Source organism: Melanaphis sacchari, unplaced genomic scaffold, assembly GCF_002803265.2.
Source record: "Melanaphis sacchari strain LSU unplaced genomic scaffold, SCAv2.0 Contig36_pilon_pilon, whole genome shotgun sequence".
In the NCBI taxonomy this organism is placed as follows: Eukaryota; Metazoa; Arthropoda; class Insecta; order Hemiptera; family Aphididae; genus Melanaphis; species Melanaphis sacchari.
Window position 1 is genome coordinate 3,032,671 of NW_020271232.1, and position 23,434 is coordinate 3,056,104.

At 31.0% G+C, this 23,434-nt stretch overlaps 1 protein-coding gene across 1 annotated transcript; it reads left to right on the forward strand.

Annotated features, from left to right (window-relative positions):
- Nucleotides 1-4,766: 4,766 nt before the first annotated feature.
- On the forward strand, nucleotides 4,767-23,434 carry LOC112597056 (tyrosine-protein phosphatase non-receptor type 9). The gene is made up of 11 exons (XM_025342964.1): nucleotides 4,767-5,083; nucleotides 5,276-5,509; nucleotides 5,605-5,694; nucleotides 5,766-5,906; nucleotides 19,044-19,178; nucleotides 19,263-19,451; nucleotides 19,560-19,662; nucleotides 19,767-19,962; nucleotides 20,182-20,575; nucleotides 22,063-22,270; nucleotides 22,389-23,434. Exons 1-11 carry the CDS (start codon nucleotides 5,048-5,050, stop codon nucleotides 22,613-22,615), a joined length of 1,953 nt encoding a protein of 650 aa, XP_025198749.1. The 5' UTR covers nucleotides 4,767-5,047; the 3' UTR covers nucleotides 22,616-23,434.

A 23,434-nucleotide genomic window follows, 5' to 3' on the forward strand; every position in this document is an offset into this window, starting at 1 on the left:
ACATACAATATGCGTGTGTTATAAATTACATACAACTGGAATCAAATTTCAGTAGGACATTGGCCTCTATGTTCCCCTCTACGGACGCTCTTAGGCCTTAACTGAGTATAGCTTAAAAATAAACGAAATTATACCATAACACAGGGATGGCAAATAAGTGGTATGCATACTAAGCTTGGTACAGGGGAAATTTTCGATGGCACCCTAAACACTTTCGTGACGTGTTAATATAATATATATATATTTAAGTAATATATTATACGAATATTACATATCAACAAAACTGAATTATCAATTTACTACACTTACAAGTAATAATAATCTATATTTCACAACGACGTACCTATTGTTATCTTTATTATTATTAATATTTTGTGCTAGGACTCTGTGTCATGAAGTATATAGACAAATTATTAATTAATATCTAATCAGTTATCGTTTGTGTATTGAGAGAGTACGACTGTGTGCGAGTTTTACGTTATTAATACTTGTTTTTATTCAAAATATTACCTACCAAAAAATAAAAATTAAAGGATGTTCGAAATATTTTACCAACAAGACCAATTGAATGTGGCTTTATTAAATATGGAGATATAAGTCGATCCGGTCTGTGCTCTGAAATTGCTGTATCTCTGACATTTTCTACCAAACGGCATTTAGAAACGAACTACAAAAAAATGTCCAAGTTAAATATTGCCAAAAGAAAAGAAGTTATTTCTCAGCGATTGAAAGTAATTGAAAATCAGTATAATTTATTAAGTGAATTTTTATATATATCGTTATACACTCAAAGCTATTTTTTGATGACGAATTTTTAAAAACGATCATGTTAAAAGTTGCTCCTCCTACTCGTAGTTGTTTCAAGATTTTAATAATAATGTTAAAAAAATATTTCTAATAATTCAAGAATTACATCCGAGTATAAAAACTGTTAAAGAAAAAATTTTAAAAATTACTGTCAATATTTCTGATCAACTTCTGCAGACTGATATTAATAATAGTGATTTTTCTCGATTTATTTGGATGAAACAACTGATATAAAGTCATTTGGTAAATTACCAGTTTTCGCAGGATTAAGCAAATAAAATGCGTGAGAAACTTTTAAAATTATCTAATATACCGGAAAGAACTAAATAAGGTATGTATAGATGTTTGTAATGTTGTCGTCAATAAATTAAAGAAACTTAACATTAATCTAAAAAAAACATTATTTCTGTTACGACGGATAGAACTGGGGAAGTAATAAGTTATGTGAAAAGCATGTTGGACATCCATTAATTGGATTACATACTGCATCATACATCAGCAAATGTAGTGTTCCAAAGTCGACACTAATGATTAAAAAGAATTGTCAGACAAGTAAATAAAATTATTAATTTTTCTCGCGATATGCATAAAAAACAATTTAAAAAGCTTTTATATTATGTCAACTCTAAAAAATATGATACTATTTTAATATGTAATAGTGTACGTTGCATAAACCGAGCTATACCGTTAGATACATTTGTAAATTGTTCGGACAAAATTCAACTATTTTTACATACAAATAAAACCAATTTTAAAAAACTTTATGATACAAAGCGGCTAACAAAATTGATGTTTTTTTATAGATGTAATATTAAATTAAAATACTTTGAATAAAAAGTAATTAAAGTATAGATATGTATATTAATTATATCAAATTTGAAAAATTTGTATATTTTTCAAGACTGAAAAAATGTTAGGTAAAGTGGACATTTTTGAACGAACAAATTGGAATTTTACTGATGATTTTCAAATGTTCTTGATTTAAAGTAGAGTTTTTACAAAGATTTCATAATTTTAAGAGAATTGAAAAATTGATAAAAATTATTAATACTATCTCGATTTATTTTATATGCAAGATTTTAATAATTATTGCCTATTAATTGGATGCAATTAGAAAATTTATAGAAATGCAGTTATTCGATTCGCAAACTAATCCAATCAGAACAAATAAATTTGTGAGTAGTGTGCGAATACATGTTAAAGAATTGAAACGTCGTCGAATACATAACGAAAAAACAGATTGCGGTGTTGACAACACCACAATGTTCAAAATTTGAAATAATATTCCGGATGCATTTTTTTTTAATTGTGTCATAAATTAATGTGTTGTTTAACAAATCCTACTTACCATCTCTGGTATAAGACATAGCTATATATATAATATAAAATATTAGTACATCGAACGATACCTATACTATACTATACCTATTTAACACTTGTTATATACCATGTCTAAATACAGTTATTTATCATCAATGATGATGATTCATCATCCACATCTTTAATAATTATTAACGAAGTCATTGAAAATCACAATGATCATTGACAAATTCTGACGAGACTTAATCGTGTCTTAATATGCGTATAATTTGTACGAATTTTACGGACTGCTACTGAACGATTGGCCGCAACACTGCGCACGAATCGGAATTTTTTACATCGCCAGATTACGAAATCCATGTCGTCATTAATACATTTAGGTACCATCTGCCCGGGTGCAGCATTACGACAAGTTGACGCCGATTTCCGGCAAACTAACTCTATCGAGCAATCGCTTTTTTTTTTTTTTAATTATTATTATACCTACATGCATTATTCTATTAATATTCGTAACAGAAATATTATAGTCGCTGCGGTAGCACATTTGGACGAGAATTTAATGTCTCGAACACATATCTTACACGCGTTTAATTTTATGCATATACAAATATATAATGTATGACATAATAAGTAGTATGCACCGACTACTGTTTTACTATTTAAAAGCGGATCGGGCGGGGCCATCGTGGTGCCAATATAATATGAGTAGGTATATGACCACCCAATATGAATACCTACACCACCGATCACCCGTGTACATACACAATATATACATCGCAATGTAGATATAGTTGTAGACAGTGACGCAACTAAATCCATTGAGGTTCAAGTTTTTAAATTCACATTCTATAGCATTGCTATAATATCAAAGTAAACACATTCAGTGTACTCATCAACTCAAATAATATTTGATTTACTTTTATTAATGACTTCAAAAATTATATCTTACGTGCGTATACGTATAAGATATAACAAGGGGCTTTATAATATTATGTATTTTAATAAGCGAAATAATAAAACTGAGAATTTTACAAAAAACAATGTTTCGTGTACATAATTGTATTTACTAATTTAATTTAATCAACTTGGATTTATTATTTAATAATTAACTACTTTCGTACTGTGTACCTACCTACTACACAATGTGTATAGTCACTACTCACTAACCATGTACGGGCCATGGCAAACCGAATCTCTTGAAAGTTAAATGCTTAATAACGATTTTATTTTACTCTACGTGTTTAATTTTAAGTGATACCTATACCACGTATGTAAGCTTTCTCGACACTCGTCTATATACCTACTAACACGTGCAATATACGCGTAAAGAATGATATATCAAATTATACACACACACATTTATTAATAATACTTGCTGTGTTCGAATAAAAGAAAGACTATGCAAACATAGACACCCAAGTCGAGAGCCATTTGCCATCTCGGCTTTTCGAAAAAATGTTTAAATTGAGAGGATATTATAATAAAAATTATACATTACAATTGATTTACAAATTGAAAGCGATTACACGAAAAAGAAAAAATGGTTACCATTATAAAAAAACGTAAGATTATTTTTTTAATCGATCGATACATTTTTGTTTTTTTTTTGATCATGTCATTATTAAGTTTTATAGAAACATTTACCTTTACCAGTTTACCGTCATAATATTTTATTGCGTGAGTAATACGTGATCAGTATTTACCGAGCCCGTTGCCCAGTGTTTAAATGTGTCATCAAAAACTGAGAGAAGTAGATACCGAAATATAATAATCGGTATTCATTGATAATAATTATAATAATAATAAAGTATATTAAAATCATAACGAGCATATTATATATAATTACCTTCAAATCGTTCAATGCATATATTTTGTTGTATATGTTGGAGGGAGGGGGCACATTTACTCTCTTGAAGTGTTCCTGGATATACTGTATAATTGTGCATACTTTGGTATTTAGTAATTTAAATAAATGTCGTCATCATTCGCATGTCTGAAATTGATAGTTCGTACGCGTATAATGTATATACACACATATTTCATAGTTTCATACATTTATATTTATCTATACACACGCTGCAATATAATTTGGCCTACATACATATTATAACTGTGCATCCGTGGTTCGTCCAATGACGAAATTCTCGTTATTTTCCATTCGTCATTATGCACTTATATCCGGGTGTAACAAAAATATATAACAATATGCCAATACGGCAATAATACGTATACTACACAAAGTGGTGTGTCGAGATTGCAGAACGAAAAATTCATAACTAGGTACCTACATATCTACATTTTAGAAAAAATGTCTAAATTGCAGTTTTAAGACTGCAAATAAACGTATTCGGGGAGCGAACCAGCAATTCCTACGTTTGTGCGTGGCCGCGTGGGTCGCGAACGGCCTTTAGTCTTTACAAAATTATTATAGATACCTACCTACAACGAACCACGACGCATTCGAAGGACGACGCCGCCACTGGTTGCGTCTTCGTATTTCATCGACACTAGTAGCTATGTTATCGTCGTTGGTAGTTGGGGTCCGGCTCCACTAGGTAGCGTGTTGTATACGTTACATTGATAAAAAAAAATAAAAAAGGTTAACAAAACATTCAACAAACGTCGGTCAAAAAAAAAAATATCAAATAATATCATAATACACAACGGTATTCTGTCAATTATTCTATCCGATTTCGTTAACGCGTTATCGATACCGTTCCGTTCACTGAAAAATAGAAAAAGAACCACTAAACCAATCCAATATGTGCCATACGAGCGGCTCATTGTCGCCGTCTTAGTGTCGGTTTGATAGTGCAAAGCCAGATCCTTAACATATCCGGCAAGTCGGTGCGAATGTGCCGCCCGGCTGTTCAACAACAATAATAATTATTCCACAGTTGATGATCGCAGTACGTTCGAAATGGAAGTTGGGGATCTTACGCTGGAACAAGAACGGGTAAGTGGTCTGTTCAAGGCAGACTTTACTGATATAATAGGTATAACACTATTGTTCGGGCGGCTATCAAAGCGGTTTCACTGCTATTATTTTGTTCAACACAAAAGTGTGCATAATATTACACAACTATTATACCTGATGTCCAGATTAGGCGTATGTCTAATGATATATCGTGTTTTGTTTGTTTCATAGGCTGTAGAAGAATTCATCCATATGATCAATCAGATGCGTAAATCTCAGAACAAACCACCGATAGCCCGATCATCTGCTTTCAAGTTTTTGATTGCCAGGAAGTTTGATGTCACCAGAGCTGTACTGTTATACGAGCAGCACGAAGAAACTAGACTGCGCGAAGGTCTTTTTGGGTTTAATTGTGCTGTTGAGCCATTGAAAAGTGAAATTCAAACTCAGAAATTTACAATTTTGGTAACGATAAATTATTGAATTTAAAATTTTCTAAATTTTTACATACTTGATTTGTGCGTATAATAAATTTAAACTTCTTCATTCATTATTTATAGCCAACAAGAGACTCAACAGGTGCTGCTATAGCTGTTTTTACAGCACGTTATCATGTACCACAATTTTCATCTCATCAAACTACTTTGCAGGTATGCACAACATTCACACTATAGATTATTATATTATTATACATTTAATATATTATTTGTTTTTGTAATAGGGTATTGTTTACCAACTGGATATAGCTCTTGAAAACGTCAAGACCCAAAAATGTGGATTGGTGTTCATTTATGATATGTCTGATTCCAAGTATTCAAATTTTGATTATGATCTGAGTCAAAAAATCTTAACATTACTCAAAGTAAGTTTAATAAATATTATTTGCATAAAGTTAATAAATCTAGTACATAACAGTTGAAGGTAAAATTAATGAAATACTCTTATTGGTATGGAACTCTTATCTCAAGTCCTACCAAAGTACTTGTTGCTTCATATAGTTTGGATACTGTATAAGAAACATATTATATGTACAGCTAATATTTTATTGAAGATAAATTTTAAAAATGAATAGATATTTTAAATTTTAATATCATAAATCATAATTTTTTTTTTTTAATAATATTTTTTTAAATAATTTTGTATGTATTCTAAATGTTTATGTTTATATTTATGATTTTACTTTATGCTCAACATATTACAATTAGTGTTGATATTTCTAAAAAACTACAAGTATTCAAATAATATTCCATATAAAACTTGTTTTATAAATGTTTCAAAATCAAATCTGAAAAGTGTAATTATATTGTATTCTGTTATTAATATTAATTACATTTTTTAGTTTAAAAATCAGAATTTAAGAAATACTTAAGAAAAACTTAAAAATAATAAAATAATATTGTGCATAAATATAGTATAATGTTAGCATTACATGAAGTATAATATTTATCATGTTTAATTAATGTGTTGAATTTATCAAAAATTATATTTTTATTACAAACTAATTGGAAATATGTTAAATTACATGCATCCATTAAATGTATTAAAGTTTAATAAATTTAAACTGTAGTTAAAATATTTATTATTTTTTTTTTTTATTGAACTTAAACATTATTAGTTTGAAATAATGAATTTATATTTAGTTTCTTACTATAATAATATTAATTAGGTATTACAGAATAAAATTATGTTTGAATTTTGAATTCTAAAACTAATTTTTTTATAATTGTTGTAAAAATTTGATACTTTTGTAATAATATGCTATTTATAGTATATTTTGTGATTTAGTATACTATTCATAAAAGTAATAGTATCTATATTCTGTTCCAAAAGAGAATATACCAGTTTTGCTCATTTTTATTTCACTGATTACTATCTATGCTGTTATGTGGGTGTTGCGTGTCACTGGATGAAAACCGTTTGCTGCCTGGTGTATTCTTTTTTTAATAGAGTATATTAATCTATTTATATATCAAATTTTACTTTATTTGTATAGTATATTTTATTATTTTGCAATCAAGATTAGGCTTTTTACAACAAAAATAAAATTAGTTTTTCAATCAGTATTTGTGAGTAGTGGGATTTTATGTGGTTTAATTTTTGATATTTGTATCATATTATTATTATTTTTAAAATTAAGAAATATGAGAAAATTTTTCTTTTTTTATTAAGTGATTTATAATCAAGAACAATTTATGGCGGTGAATTAAATTAATAGAATAGTAGAGTATGAGAATTAGAAGAAAATATTTAATGTGCTAAAAAGGTGTTTAAAGATACAAATGGAAAGTATAATTGTGTGTTATATTTGTTTGATATCGTAGAATTTATCTGGTATTGAGTAATTTAATTAAAAGTAATCAAGATGTTTATACAAACATCAAAACCAACTATACTTGATTGGTACAATTTATGCCAATGTTTAGCTATAGCTGAAACTTAAAAACGTGAAAAAATGAGAGGCTTAGTAAATAAATTTGTTGATAGCATGTTAAACCTAAAATTACAGTTGATAAAATATTTACAATAGATAGCATGCTGTAAGAGTATACACAATTTTTATTACTTGTATTTTTTGATAAGTGAGTATTATATTTTTTAATCATTTCTTTACACAAAATACTGAATATTTTATTTAAATATAAGTATTAAGGAGTTAAAATATATATATGCTTAACCAATATTCTATGACTTGTCTTGTCCAATTATTAATATTTCAAGGATTATTTGTTTGAAAAAAGAGCTAATGCTATTTTAGTACTGACATGTATTAAATAGTTGAGACTTAAATACTTTGGCAACAGTTGATATTAAAAAAAAAAACAAAAACAAAATAAGTATCTATCATCTCGTTTTAAATAATTTTTTTTGTTTATTTAATTTTAATTGTTTAATTAAACTTAAATTTTATTACATATATAAACATTATTTACTATTTGATAGCTTAACAGAGATTATCATCAATAATAAATTGTTGAATAATTTAAGTTTCTTAATTATACATAAAAAATATATTTAATAAAATATTTTTACACCTACTAGTTGTAAAGAAATACTATTTTCTGTAAAGATTTATATTTTCTAAATTATCAAGCATAATTTGTGAGAAAAAATAGTAAACAATATTAATTTTTATGTATTAATTTTAACTTATTTAAACTATTTAAATAATATTGTTCTAAAGTATTAAAAAATAAATGCTAAACGTAAAAGCCCTTAATTTAAACTATTCTATTTGTTGTTATTTAGGAGATATTTGCACTGATATTTATTGATATAAAAATTTTTGCCTATTTAATAACAAAACCAAATTTTAAAAATTTTTAATATTAAAAACTATTTGTTTTAATATAGTGAATAGTCTAGAAACTCAAGTTTATTGAATAATAAATTGATTCTGATAGCTTACTCATTAATATTATCTTTAATAAATTGAATTATTATTTCTTTTGTTAAACATAATACTATTCTTAAAAACTAGAATTTAAAAGACATTAAATAATAATTCAGAGATTTGCTTTCTTATCTGTATTATATTTATGATTTCAACAATAATAATTCAATGACTGGTTTTCCAAGTTTAAATTAAAATTGACTTACAATTTATGTGTATTTAGTAATAAATGAAACTATATGTAAAAAAAACTGTTAGGTATATAATATATATATATATATATATATTAATCATTACCAATTCAGACATATTTAGAGTATTTATATTTTTAATCCATAAATTATATTTCATGATTTTCTAAGTCATTTTTTTTTCACGGGCTTAAAAAACTCATTTTAAAATAAAGTGCGAATCCTTAGTGAATAGGTCTGCATATTGATTTATAATGTATATTATACTAACACTATTGAAACCTTTTTTATGCAATGAGACATATTATGATCTGAAAATTTAATATTTATATTGTGCATATTTGTCCTCTTTCATATTAGTTTTTTTCAAAAAATCCTCTTATATGAATGAACTTATATTAGAAAAAAAAAAATTAAAAATATTTTCTTTTATGTGCTATGTAAGATTAGGTTTATATTAATAATATCTTTTGATGTTTTGAAACTTAAATAATATATTAATATTTAAATTTTCTAGAAAAAGTTATGTTATCGAAGAGTAGTATTATTCTATTTGAATGTTTTTCTTCTATAATTTATGATTTTCAATACAAAATAATATACATCATGTTTTTATAACTAATAAATTTGTTATTGACTGATATTTCTTTGAAATTAATTATTTTCAATTATTTCTGTATAGGCAAATCTATTTGTTTGGCATAATTACATTCAGGACACTTGTTCATATCAGTTATTTAAAAAGTAAGCTTTCAAAATGCTACAGAGTTAAGAATTTTCAAATAAATCACAACATGTTAATATTTTATTTATTTGTCGTTTAAAAATTAATAATTCTTTAAATATTTAATAGAAATAATTAATTTAAATTTTAAATAATTTAGGAAAATCTGCCTTACAAATTGGTAGTCTCGATTTTTGATATACATAATTCCATAATAAAAAATATTAATAATTTTGATCGTTTATTTAATGATAATTTGCAAAAATTAGATTTCAAAATATAAATTAGTTTCATATTTTAGACGTAATATAATATAATATTTTATATAGTATCAGAATTTGTAAACTTAAGTATCAAATTTACCTACTGTGGTATTGATGCTATTATGTATAGATTGTTAATATTTATTTTAGCAAAAATTAATAAAAAAAAAGTCTAATTAATATAAACAAGCACAGTGAATAATAAAACGATATGTTTTTTTAAACGTAATTTTATGATTTAAATTTTAACGAATCGGGGTACCTATTTTTATGCAATTAATGCTAGTCATGTAATTACATAAGCTATCGTGAGGTTTATTAGATTAAACTGTAAAAACAAACTGAAAATGGATGAATGAAAGAACCAAAGAGAGCAGAGTTGTACGATCGATAATGCTAAGAGTACAGAGCTCGCGTGAGAACACATGCGCGTATTCCAGTGTAGCAGGGGAAGCCCCCTTTGTTTCCTTCCAGTTAGGGCGATGATAATATAGGGTCCGGCTCAGTTGTATTTAGTCACAACCCCACTAAACCTTGGTAAAAACCTTTTTGCTTTCGAGCATTTTGTAAGCGACCGTTTTAAGATAGTTTTTACTCGACAAACTTGGTGTTAGTAATTTTTCAGTAAAAGTTAAAAAAACGCCTGAAAAATAACGATTTTTCGTAATTTTGATCCGACGAACGTTAAATATGAATATATATTTTTTATACGTTATGAAATATCAGATTTTATTATTAAATGAACAACAATGATTTTATCATAATATAGGTATATAAAATAAAATACCATAGACTATTAGTTATTTAATTCGGTTAATTATTCATTTGTATATCTACAACTATTCAAAATATTCATTATTTTTTTATTGATTCAATGTTCAATGTGTATAATTATATTAGTTGATTTGTGAAATTGTATTAATGAAAATTGAATTTATCTTGAAATCGTGATGAATTACGTTTATAAATCAGTACCGGTATTGAATATAATAGGTGTAATTTATTTTTGTACATTTTTTGAATTTAGGAACACGCGTTATTATATTATATATATTGTAATATTATGATGGTAGTCTATTAGTAATTTTGTAACCAATATAACCTGACATTCCATACGCACCGTGTGGACTGTGTTAGGTATTTAGGGTGGCGATGAAGTCGGCATAAAAGAGAGGAAGTACTTCCTGACACGTGATATAATTTCTTCACGAGACTGTTAGCCAACTGCACAATAGTTTAGACACGTATAATAATGGCATACGTGTACAAAATCGAAAATTACCAATATTAACTTGTTTAGCCTAGAACTAGTCTCTTAAAGTCCCAATAATAGATTCGTAGTCGTATATAATTTTACGCAACAATACAATAATAATATACTGTTCGCTGTGATTTTATTTCATTTTATAAATGTCAATTATTGCCATTCCCTATTTTAGTAGTAGTAGGTATTACGATAGATTTTTTCTCTATTCGGTGTTTATATATTTCTTTGAATTACTAATTAAATTTTTTTTTAACAAAACAACAATTTGTGGCCGGATGTTAAAAAAAGGAAATCCGTTAAATGAAGATCACAAAATGGAACGAATTGTAACAGGCAGGAAAGAATTATCCTGATTAGTCATGTTTCCGACGAGACCCGATCCAAACAAAATAAAGACCTATCGAATTATGCTAAAATGACTGTGCTAAATTTATATTTATTATATTTATTGACATTCAGAGAAAATCTTAACAACAGTTCTTACAATAGTTTATTGATCTATTTTATTAGTTTGAGAGATTAGTTTTAAAGGCACAAAGTATATAAGTTTATACTTCATACGCAATCATTACTCAATAATCACCATGTTTTTTTAATTATTAATGTAGGTTTATAATGTAGCAATATTTTTTTCATATTGCACGGTTTTTGGTTTATAAGCTAATTCAAGGTAATTAACTAAACTCAAATTTTAAAAATATTTTACTTTAAACTAAAAATTAATTTCATCCGTGTTGTTTTAATCATATAGCCGTGGAGCCATTATTTATGATTTTAATTAACGTTTATAATACAAAAATATTGTAATATACTGTTGAAATAAACAAATAAGTTTTCCCTTGCAGTAGTACAGTATAATATAACTTGACAGTTCGTATTTAATTATCGAAGTTTAAAATTTAACTTATTAAGATGATAGCAATACCCTGAAATAATAATTAATTTGTTTTATTTTTAATTTTTAAATCTAATGTATTGATCTGCAGTTTAAGTTTATAGCTTATTTTTTTTTAATTATTATTATTATTAATTTTAATTAGTTATCAATTAGTATAAGCTGATTAATTAAATTCAAAAGTTCTGCAGACAAGACAATTATTAATCTTAAGGATTTTATGATTTGGATATTATCAAAACGTGTGCAATAATGTCAAACCAATCATTCAGTTTGTGTGAATGTCAATGATAATAATTACTAATAATAATAATTTTATTCTTACAACATCCGATAGGTATCGTCGCAACGTTTGTTTCGATTCTCGTGACAAAATTGAATATACTTTTAAAGGTGCAGCTGTATGTCGTTTTGAAAAGAGTGTTATTTTAATAATTATAAAAACCTCCGTGCCGGCGAGGCGCGAACGGTAAACAGATAAATACCACACGTCTTACTCGTTCGACGCGTATCGCTCGCGTGGCGGCCGTCCGTGATTTCGATTATCCAATTAGCCCAGTCTCGTCCGCGAATAACGTAATATTATCATTGTCAAAATATCTGTCGATAGCGTCTTCCGATTCTATAACACGAAAATAAGTATTACGTCTATCGCTTTGTGGTTCGCAGCGGTAGGCGTGTAATAACGTGGTGATATACTATATAACATAACGTCGTGGTTCAGCAGTGAAAATATATCGTCGTACGAGGAGATCAGCGGTAGGTACGTCATAATATTATTGTCGCACGAAACATTTAAAAATGATTTTGGCGGCTGTAGAAATATACAACGTCTCGTCACGCGGCCGGTCGGCGGGCGCAGTAGTGTTTTTACTTCGTGTGCAGCGGGGCCCCGTAGCGCACAACACACAGTACGTTGACGACGAAAAGTCCGATACGACGATTTTTTATCATTTTTTTTTGTTGTGTTTTTGTGTTTTTTTCTCTGTCCGTCGTGGTGTTGTTTCATTCCGCGTATCGAAAACGATTACGTCGGGTACGCGTGATTTGCGGACGACGTCGTAAAAAATCGATATTATATTATATAGGTACACCGGATAATCGTGTCGTTACTCAACTACAATAATAATAATATGATGACGATGATGATTGTATGTGTATCATCATTCATCAATCGCTTGAGCGTGCACACGAAAAACGCGCGTTTCGGGAGTACGCACTACTGCTGGAAAGCGTGCGAGAGCGAGCGACGATGAATCGGCCGGTGGCGCCGGTGGCGGTGTGAGAGAGAAAGAGAGGAGTCGGTTGGAATCGCGAACACGGCGTCGTCAATGGGAACATTTTTCCATTCAACGAGAGTCCCGGCGCGTACAGCGTAACGGGAACGGGCCGAGACGTGATCCCGGGCGGGAGCGGCGCGGTTCGCGTTTGCGGCGCGGCGAGGGGGAGGGGTTTGCATTTTCACCGGCGCGGGAACCGCCGCCGCCTACCGCCACTACCGCCATCACCGCCACCTCCACCGCCACCACTACCTCCGCCACCGCCGCTGCCGGTCGCCCGCGCGCGTGTATCGACTGTTCGTCGTTCTCGCGCGCGGTGCACACGCCGAGGGGGCTCAGTCTGTTTTTCCGCGTCGTTCCGACGGGTGCCCCGTACTTCGCTCGCGGGTGTCGCGCTTCGTCGTCCGCATTCATCGTTTTCGCCGTCGTACCGCCGCGGTCGAAGCACACACGAACACACACACACACATATATATATATATATAATATATATATAGAGGCAGCAGCAGCGCCGCCGCGAACCCACACGACGACGACGACGACGCGCGTTCCGAGACCTACACCGTTTCGGTCGAGTCCCCCGGTCCACGCCGGCGGACCGTGACGCGTTGCGGCGGTGTCCGAAAAAGAAAAAAAGAAAAAAAATCCGACGATTTTCATACTGCGACGAACGCGCGACCGGAGAAGTCTCGTTCGATTCGGGTCTTGATATAATAATAATAATAATTATTATTATTGTATATTGTTCGAGAGCGTCCGCGCGCGAACGAAAGCCGACGGGGACGACACCGCCAGCGTGTGTTGTTGTTATAGTGCTGCACGCGCGTCTATCGGTGTGTGTGTGCGTATTATCATTTCGTCCCGTACAGCGGCGGCTGTACACGGCGGCAGACGATATCGATCGGGTACGAGATGGTTTTTGGATACTAAAACGTAATAATATTTTATAATGCGCACTATGATTATTATGATTTATGTCTCGATGAATTTATTTGGAAAATTTCGTTGCCGTAAATTCTTGCGCGTGTACAGATCACGCGCGGCTTCGAGAATTTTCGTCGCGTTTCTTCTGCAGTGGTTTTTTTTTTTTTTTTTTTTATCTGGTTTGGTTTTTGGCTCGGCTCGCTCGTGATGCCGTTTTCCCATTTAGCCTTGAGCCGATGATCACCGACCGTTACATATCGTGATTTTACTATTATTTATTTGCGTGTATGTGTGTGTAGTTTTTGTTTGCGCTAGCTACGGTTTAGAGTATAGTAGGTATTTTACAATATAATTTATTTACACGATATGACGACTGTGTTCCTTCGAAGAGAAAATTCGGTTTTCGTCTCCTAGACCGAAATACGCGCGCACGGGACTTAAACACAACCTTGGGCGACGCGGTATACACGTATAGGTAATACAATTCATCTTGGAAACAACGAGATTGCGTGTAATATAAACAGTCTAATCGCAAGACGAAATTATAATATTATATTGTTATCGCGGATAAATATGTTTTTGTTGTTTACGTCAAAGCTCGTCTGGGAGAAGTAAAATTTATAATTGTAGGTTTTTGCACTTTTACGTCCATATTGTACGACTTGTCGTGATTTTACATTACGATGTACGATAAATAAAGAGGTACATTGAAAGCTACCGACCCCCTTTGCGTTTTTCGTAAAATAGTTACTGCTGATTAACTTTTGTTGTGACTTTTGAGGTTTTTAGACTTGGCGTGCTAGTGTTACTATATCTGAAAGGATACCTATCGATAATTCGAACATATTTTCACCAAGCTGATTTTGAAACGGAACGCGTAGTTTATTCTTTCCACATCGTTCTCTTTTCCGCGTGGTTAATATTTGTTGAATATATAACGAAAACCTTAATTACTTATATCATTTATACGTGCTATCAATTTGTGTAACACGAACAAGGCGGTTCTTGGTTAAAATATTGCTGTCCAAACCCCTTTAGAGCATTTTTCTTTTTGAAGTAAATGTCATGTGTCCGATCTTAATTAAATGGCATCTGTCGATTTCGTCCCTCGTTTATATATCATTGACTTACAGGCCATAACAGAATGTACAGACAAACGCAATCAACTAAAACTTATTATGATCATTGGTAAACATGTCTAACTATACAAAAAAAAATTAATAGAATTGAAAAATATTGGTTAGAATAAAAGTTATTGTTTATTACATTCCTACTTCAGACATTTAGCAGTTTTTTTCTATTTTATACCCATAAACCCGACACTAGTTCTTGTTATTTTAGTACTGCATAGAGGTATAGAGCTGAAAAATCGTTAATTTATACCAATTACATGTATTTAATTAGTGATTATTTTTTAATTAAATTTAAATATACTTTATTGTGGTTATTATGACGTATATGTTATTTATAGCAATAATTTAGATAATTTCTTATTTTTTTTTCGGGATTAGATCTATAGATGATTTACGGGACCCGAAAATACGCGCTACGACAGACGTTCTGTGTATTTCACCAACTTTGTTATTAATATTGACCCGTGCACTGATTGTATCCACATGTCTCTACTTAGCGCACATTGTATAAATAAATAACTACATATAACTACCTACATCGCTTCATTTCATATAATATGTGGTGTACATTAACATTATATATGGTTTCGACTTCCCGTGTCCCGGCGTAGTACGACTACGCTCCAGCTACGTAGTAGTGTGTAGTCGCCCAATTCTATTATATTTTACCGCTGGGAGGCGTTTTATTTTAATATTATTTGATTTCGCAGAATTCACTACGAATTATTTAATCCCGATTCCTATCGGTAATATTTGTTAAAAAATATTCATTGGAATTTGGTACACTGTTTTCTCGTTAGGAAAACTACTTAAAGGCGTGTATCGAGACAGTTCTACATCGAAATTGCTTTTGAATATTTCATTTCTTCGTCATACATTAATACATTGATATTGATGTACATACCCTATATATAATGTATCAAGATAATTTTCACGCGAATTGCTGCAATTATCGATTCTTATAGTTTATCATAATTTCGGTCGAGAATGTGACCAATACCGCTAAATATTTGCATATACATATATTTATCATTAAAAATTGAATTACTCGCTGTTGTTATTATGTTTTTTAGATCAATGATTGACATAGAGTCTTAAAAATATAAATAATTTGCGTATAAATGCATTTTGAAAGTTTTTATGCCATTTAGTTTATTGGTGCTCATATGCATAATAATTATAAATAATAGTAGCTATAATATCAACTATCAATAATGCATCACGTTCAACATTCCGATAATCATTATCTATTGTAGTATATTACAATGACTGTTATTATTTAGTCGTTATTGCTAACGAATCACAAAAGTTCATTTAATTACTAATATGTAATTCATAAATTCTTATACTCGTGGCATATTCGGGAAAATTAGTACAATAGTTTTGTTTTGAACTTGAAAATGTCAAGCAATTTATTTCTGTTCAATCATTTCATTTCAAAAGTTTTAATATTATTTTTTTCAACGAATTTCGTTTCCAGTTGATTTAGTGGTAAACTTTACATTTTCATTTTGTTTTTCAGCTTTTATTAAAAAAAAATATATTTTATCACGTCATGTAAAAAAAAATTGTTGAAATATTGATGTTTTGAACGTAACAGTTTCGCGCGTTGCATGTTCAAAATATAACATTATATTCACGGAAGTTGGATACTATATAGATATACTGTACTGTTAAGTATCAAAAGTTAAAATTCTAAATTATATTTTTATAGAAGACAGCAAACAATATATATTACAGTCATATTTTTTTTTACATCATGTGTATTTTTCGTTGATAGGAACGTTAAAATGTATTTTATCGATTTGTGTATGGTACAAAATGTACAATTTATGTTATTTCAAATATATAGCACATAATGTATATACATTTTCGTATAAACGTCGTTAAAACGATGTACCTATTTATTATTTACAGTAATTTTCTGTTATAAATTGGCACCTCGACTATTGATCTATAACGTATGTTAAACGCGACCTTGAACTATATATAATATATATGTGTTAGAGATCTAACTGTAGGATGGGCACTTATATACTACTATTCTGTGTGGGAAGCGATTTTATTATTTTTTTTTTTTCATTTATTTTGAAATTCTTATAATATTTATAATCTTGAGAATTATCGATAAAAGTAAAATAAAAACTTCCTTAATATAGATGTTTGTATATTGTGCATATTATAATTTAATGTACTTACATAGAACGATAAACAGATTACACTTTCAAAAATTCTACAAGTGTATTTAAAAATGTTTACGTTCGAAATAAATACTTTAAAGTATAATATTTATCATCTGTATATGTTTGGTCAGTATTCAGTATACATATATAAAATGTATCGTGATAAATAACTCAAAGTATATATTACACCGAAGACTGGAACCACTTAACTCGGTTTATCGCACTTCGTACGTATTACATTTATGGACGTTAATCATTATTGATACTCTTGAGTAACCGCACATATAACAATAATAATAATAATAATATATTATCGTTTCGTTTTAAATTTAAATCGCTTCAAAAAATATATTCTAATATACCTACATTATTCTTAATAATAATAATCACATTGATATGATATATGTACAATTTTTATGATGAATGTTGACATTTATTTCACCATGAGTCACTGTAGCCGGTCGTTTATTATAACGTATAAATAATATTACTATATTTTTACGATTATCACGATTGCCTAATAAATTTATGATTGTTTGAGATATTGATAATTGCGCACCTCCTCCCCTAGTCATAGCTAGATGTCACTATTAAAAAACGTCATCCGATATAAAAATACGTAAAAATTTGAATGACATACTCAGCACATACATAAATTTTTACCAAAACGATAACGATAAACATGCGTATTGATATTCGACAAAAACTATATTAAAATAGTTCCGGAATCGGGGGCATTATTTTGTACACAGCCGTTTTTGAATTTAAGCCTTTTTGCCCCCTCTCTATAATTGGGCTCCGCAGGAACGTCTAAATCCTGACCGGAACGCGAAATGTACAAATATTATAATTGGCGCACGTCCGTCAAAGCTCGGCGGTATAAAGTAATCCGTTAGCTCAGTCAAGTGCCGCTCTATATTAAACGTTGTAGTACCGTTGTTTAAATTTAGAGCCTGCGACCTTTCATTTTTTTCACCGCCTCGTTGTAAACTACTGTCACTATATATATTCTCTCTGCGATTCGCCGTGGACGGTTTTTCTCGCCTCGTCTTGAATAATTAATACAACTATCATACGTTCGTCTATTAGAGACAATATTTTGCGATATTTTCTTGTTACGTAGTTTTTTATTTATTATATAATATATATACATACATACATTGTTGGTTTTTGAATATTACGTTTTTCGTTGCGCACGACGACCTACTTCGATCGCGCCCCGACCTATTTATAATACGATAACTCGTCGGATTTTTGTGACACGCGTAACGTCCCGTGCGAGTCAAGTTTGAAGAAAAATATTTATTAAATTAAAAAACTTAAGCTCTTAATACTACGCTTTCGACTCTTCGAGGGCTGCAGTACTGTTAGCTAATCAACTAGGTATATAATATGATGTACGGCCATCGCTTGGTGATTTTTTTTTTTTATAAACTTATAAACTATATTTTATTTAGTAGTCGATAGTGTTCTCGGTGTATAATAATTATTATAATAGCTTAATTATTATTTAACGGCATATATTTTAAACGTCGTCATTGTCGTATTAGTGCATCGATAACTCTAGGAATGCTGTTATATAATAATAACGATCTATACAATTTTTCTGACGTTTATAGAATGTGTTCAATACATCATATTATCTTACAATACTGCATCGAACGATTACAATTTTAATTTAATAAATTTATAAGTATATAATGATTTTTTGTGTTTTAACTCACGTGGTGCGCTTGTCTGATTCACAGGGTGGTTATCCAGCTAAACTGAAAAAAGTTCTGATTGTCACTGCGCCTCTGTGGTTCAAAGCCCCCTTCAAAATACTCAGGCTGTTTGTGCGAGAAAAGTTGAGGGATCGCGTGTTCACGATCAGCTTGCCCCAAGTACGTGTGATTTAATTATATTATCCCCACTTGTTGACATTTATATTTATTCCTTGTCGATATAATTTTCACGGTTTGACGCAGTTGATCCAGCACATACCCAGGGAATCACTGCCAAGGCATTTGGGCGGTACGTTGGACGTCGAACACGATAAATGGTTGTCCTACTGCTTAAACTACATGACGAACAGTGATAAATATGGAAGTTCGGCTATGTCCGACCACATATGCAATTCGAATAGCGCGAAAAAGGAAACCCGGCCGGAGACTAAAGTATGTATTTATATCTCAAGTACACGCATTCATCTGATTTCTTGTTTTCCAATGACTGTTTTGCGCATAATCTAGTGTTTTTTGTGATCCATTATATATTTTTTTCAGACGAACAATCTGTTGAAAGAGAACAACGTCGTTAACGAAGAAAGCGCTGTTGTTCAAGACAACTTATTGTCAGGGTGGACATGCAATACGACCAATTCAAAAGGTAGGTGCAAAAATATCGAAAGCACATACATTATTTTATAAGCAGATTGTTAATACTTTTTGTGGAATTTTATTGAGCGTTTATCGTTTTTATTATATCCACAGAAGAAATTTCTCCGATGCCACCGTCGTCGGTCAGTAGCGGGTTTTCGGACGACGACAGTTTGCGTTGCGATTCTAGTCAAAGTTTAACTATTAGTCAATTTGTTGAATATGTGTTGAAAAAGAAGAGGGCCGGTCTCATCAGGGAATACGAAGAGATAAAGACCCGCTCTTCCGACGGTACCTTCAACGTTGCCAAGTATGATAAATACTTTTAATATTTTCATGTTTAATCTTTTTTTGCGATACCGATGGTACTCGCGTTACGAGTATATATTTGTATACATTTTACACGGGAAGTTTTCCGGACCTTCGTCTCTTTGACGGTACTTACTCTCCGGATGCGCCCTGCGTGTACGCATTTATATTTATCGTTTCACTGTCTAACCCTCTGTTCCGTTATCGTACTCTGCTGTAGGTCTCGACCCAATCTCTTAAAGAACCGGTACACAGATGTGCTTTGCTACGATCACACCAGGGTGCTGTTGGCACAGTCGGAAAAGGACTCGATGTCCGATTACATACACGCCAATTTCGTCGATGGTTATAAACAGAAGAACGCGTTCATTTCCACGCAAGGCCCACTGCCGCACACGTGCGCCGACTTTTGGCGCATGATCTGGGAACAGCAAGTGCTGGTCATCGTCATGACCACCAAGGTATTTGAGTGTGGCAAGGTCAAATGCGAGCAGTACTGGCCGCCTGACGAGACGTCTGATGACCAAACGTACCAAAACTTCAAGGTGTCAACTACCTCTCTCAGTCAGTTCGAAAACTACTGTGTCACCCGACTGGAATTGACCAACACCAATGTGAGTACGAAATTAGATTAGGTTTTAATTAAGATTTCTTCTTTCCTGGTGGTGCTTTAGGAGACTGATTAGATTTTGAAGTGAAATCATTTTTTAAAGTTTATGTTATATTTTAACTATAAATAGGTAATAAATGTATTATGTATGTATGTATTAAGCGTAATCATATCGAATGTACGAGTATTATCACATGATAATATTTATTCATAAAATAATTAAAGTTAATAAACAAAACAATTATAGGTACTCAACTATAAAATATTGAATTCAATAAAATATCTTGTGTACGGCTAATATAATGGCTCTTGCAGTATTTTAAATATTATTTTATTATCACTTTTATCCACAATTATTATCAGATATATACTCCATTTATTTATTACCAGCATAAAATAAATCAACTGTGAAATATTTTTGCGCGTCAATTATGTAATTGAAAATGTATACTTTGTTTGCGTTTATTAAATTTTCTGTTGGCGGTAGCTATTGGTACTTGTAGTACCATGCGTGTACCTATACTAACTGAACTTGCGATCTATACCCGTATTTATTTTATAAGTTTATAACGAAGATTAGATCGATTAATCAAGTTTGCACGTGCTGTGTCTTATTGCAACCGGTGCATGCTATCGATCAGTCCCATGTCGTACAGCTGTCAAAAGATTAGTAGATCAATTGTACGCCCCCGGGTATCAAACCTGTCCGTAAAGCGTTCATTCGCGACGATCAATAGGCTGCTGCCTGCTAGGATGTTACCCGATTGTGCCCGAAAAGCTCATGCATTGTACCTACAGTGAAATATTGGCCGAAGATCCAAGATAACATGTAATAAATAATATTATGCTGGTATATAACTACAAAGAATTATAAAATGACAAAATACAACATAGCACATTTTACACATAAAAAACATATTTCGAGTGGCGAGAATAGTATCTATTAGTGATACACAACGATGTACTATCGATACACTTTACTGTGATTCTTTCTGTGAGAATTTAATTTTACCTCTACAATTGTAAATAAAAATCATATTGATATTTTTTTAAATATGTAACATAAATATAATTTTATCTAGTAATTTTGAAAGAATCAGAAAAGTTATTTAGAATAATTTAAATTGACAATATTAATTAACTGTTTTAATGTCATTTTTTCTAAAGAAAAATGCCAAATTTGTTCTTCCTTAAAAAAATCAAATAAATTGTTTACTTACGTTATTTTTCTTTTTAAAAACACTTAAAAATTGTATTATAAAATGTATAAGTATATTATAGTTTGTTTAATGAGAACCACGTAAACAAATATAATTAGCTATTAACTATTAGTTAAAATTTAGTACGTAAAACGTGTAAGGATATTTACGAAATTATGATAGGACGACATCGAAGGTATTTTTTGACCAATCAATTATCATCGGAAAAATTTTATATTATAATATAATTTATTAGAATTCGTTTACATGATTTATCTTATTCTTTATTCAGACCAACGAGGTCAGGCAAGTGTCTCATTTCCGTTTCAACTCGTGGCCGGATTTCGGCGTGCCACACAGTGCTGTCGCTATGTTGGATTTCCTTGGTAAAGTCCGGAAATGTCAATCGTCCATGTTACAAGACCTTGGTGACAAATGGGCCGGACACCAGCGGGGGCCTCCGATAGTCGTCCACTGTTCGGCGGGCATCGGACGAACAGGTAAGCGAAAAAAATGATAGGAAAAATAACACGGCGTCAAACTTACCTTACATTCGTATCTACTTATTAAATCTCACACGCCGCGGTCTTTCAACGTTATTTTTCGTTTGTCCAACAGGAACTTTCTGCACGTTGGACGTTTGCATCAACCGTCTGGAAGAGACCAGCTCTGTGGACATCAAAGGCGTGGTGGAAAAGATTCGGTCGCAGAGAGCTTATTCCATCCAAACGCCCGAGCAGTACGTGTTTTGTCACTTGGCGCTGATCGAATACGCGTCGGCCAGAGGGTTCCTCAGCTCGCCTCCGGACCTCAGCGACTTGAAACCCCTCGAAGATTCGGACTGATCGACGACAACAATGGAAATCTCATCAGTCGGGCAAAGCATTTATCAATATACTTCTATGGAAATTAAATATTTATATGTATATATACATATATATACATATATAAAATATATGTTTTGTATAAAAAAGTATACACATATAATGAATTATGTGTGAGCATACTTACGTTATACGTGTAGATAATCAGAAGCGGGATGAGCGCGCCCAATTATATACATATATTATGTCATAATATATGATCTGTTGCTATCGTTTTCTGACATTATACTTTTGTATTTTTTTTTTTTTTTTGTTTTTCGTAATTATACTATTTATATGTTTAACAATATCATATATTAATCTGAAACAGATCTAATTAATTCTTATCGATCTAAGAGTTCATATTTTTTAATTAAAATATTATTTTTCTCTATTTCGTTTTCACAGTGGCTGTTGGAACGTTTGTGTTTGTTCTCCGCCCTCGACCACCTAAAAGTCGTGCAGTACATTACATACTGTTTTATCATGTAATTGAAAATGTTCTGTGATCATACGCCTTTTGCCCGATACATAATATTAACCAACTTGTCGTCGAAAACCATTTATTATAATTTATTTTTGCATACATAATACTATTATTATTATTATTATTATTATTATTATATTGATCAACGATAATTTACACATATTTTTCAAAAATCCCAATGCAAAATATGCATGTGGAATTGTACAAATGGCTTTGTTATAACAATATTATTGTGAACAAACTATCAATTTTTTTGCTGACCATTCCATGTATCCAACTTTTTTAAATATAACCCCAAATCTGAGATAAATATA

What these genes read in the sequence shown, in the direction of transcription:
- LOC112597056 (XM_025342964.1), top strand. Translation starts at nt 5,048, where the DNA reads ATGGAAGTTGGGGATCTTACGCTGGAACAAGAACGG. An exon ending in TTACGCTGGAACAAGAACGG is followed by an intron (nt 5,084 to 5,275) that starts GTAAGTGGTCTG and finishes TTTGTTTCATAG; the next exon opens with GCTGTAGAAGAATTCATCCA. An exon ending in GGCGGGCATCGGACGAACAG is followed by an intron (nt 22,271 to 22,388) that starts GTAAGCGAAAAA and finishes TTTGTCCAACAG; the next exon opens with GAACTTTCTGCACGTTGGAC.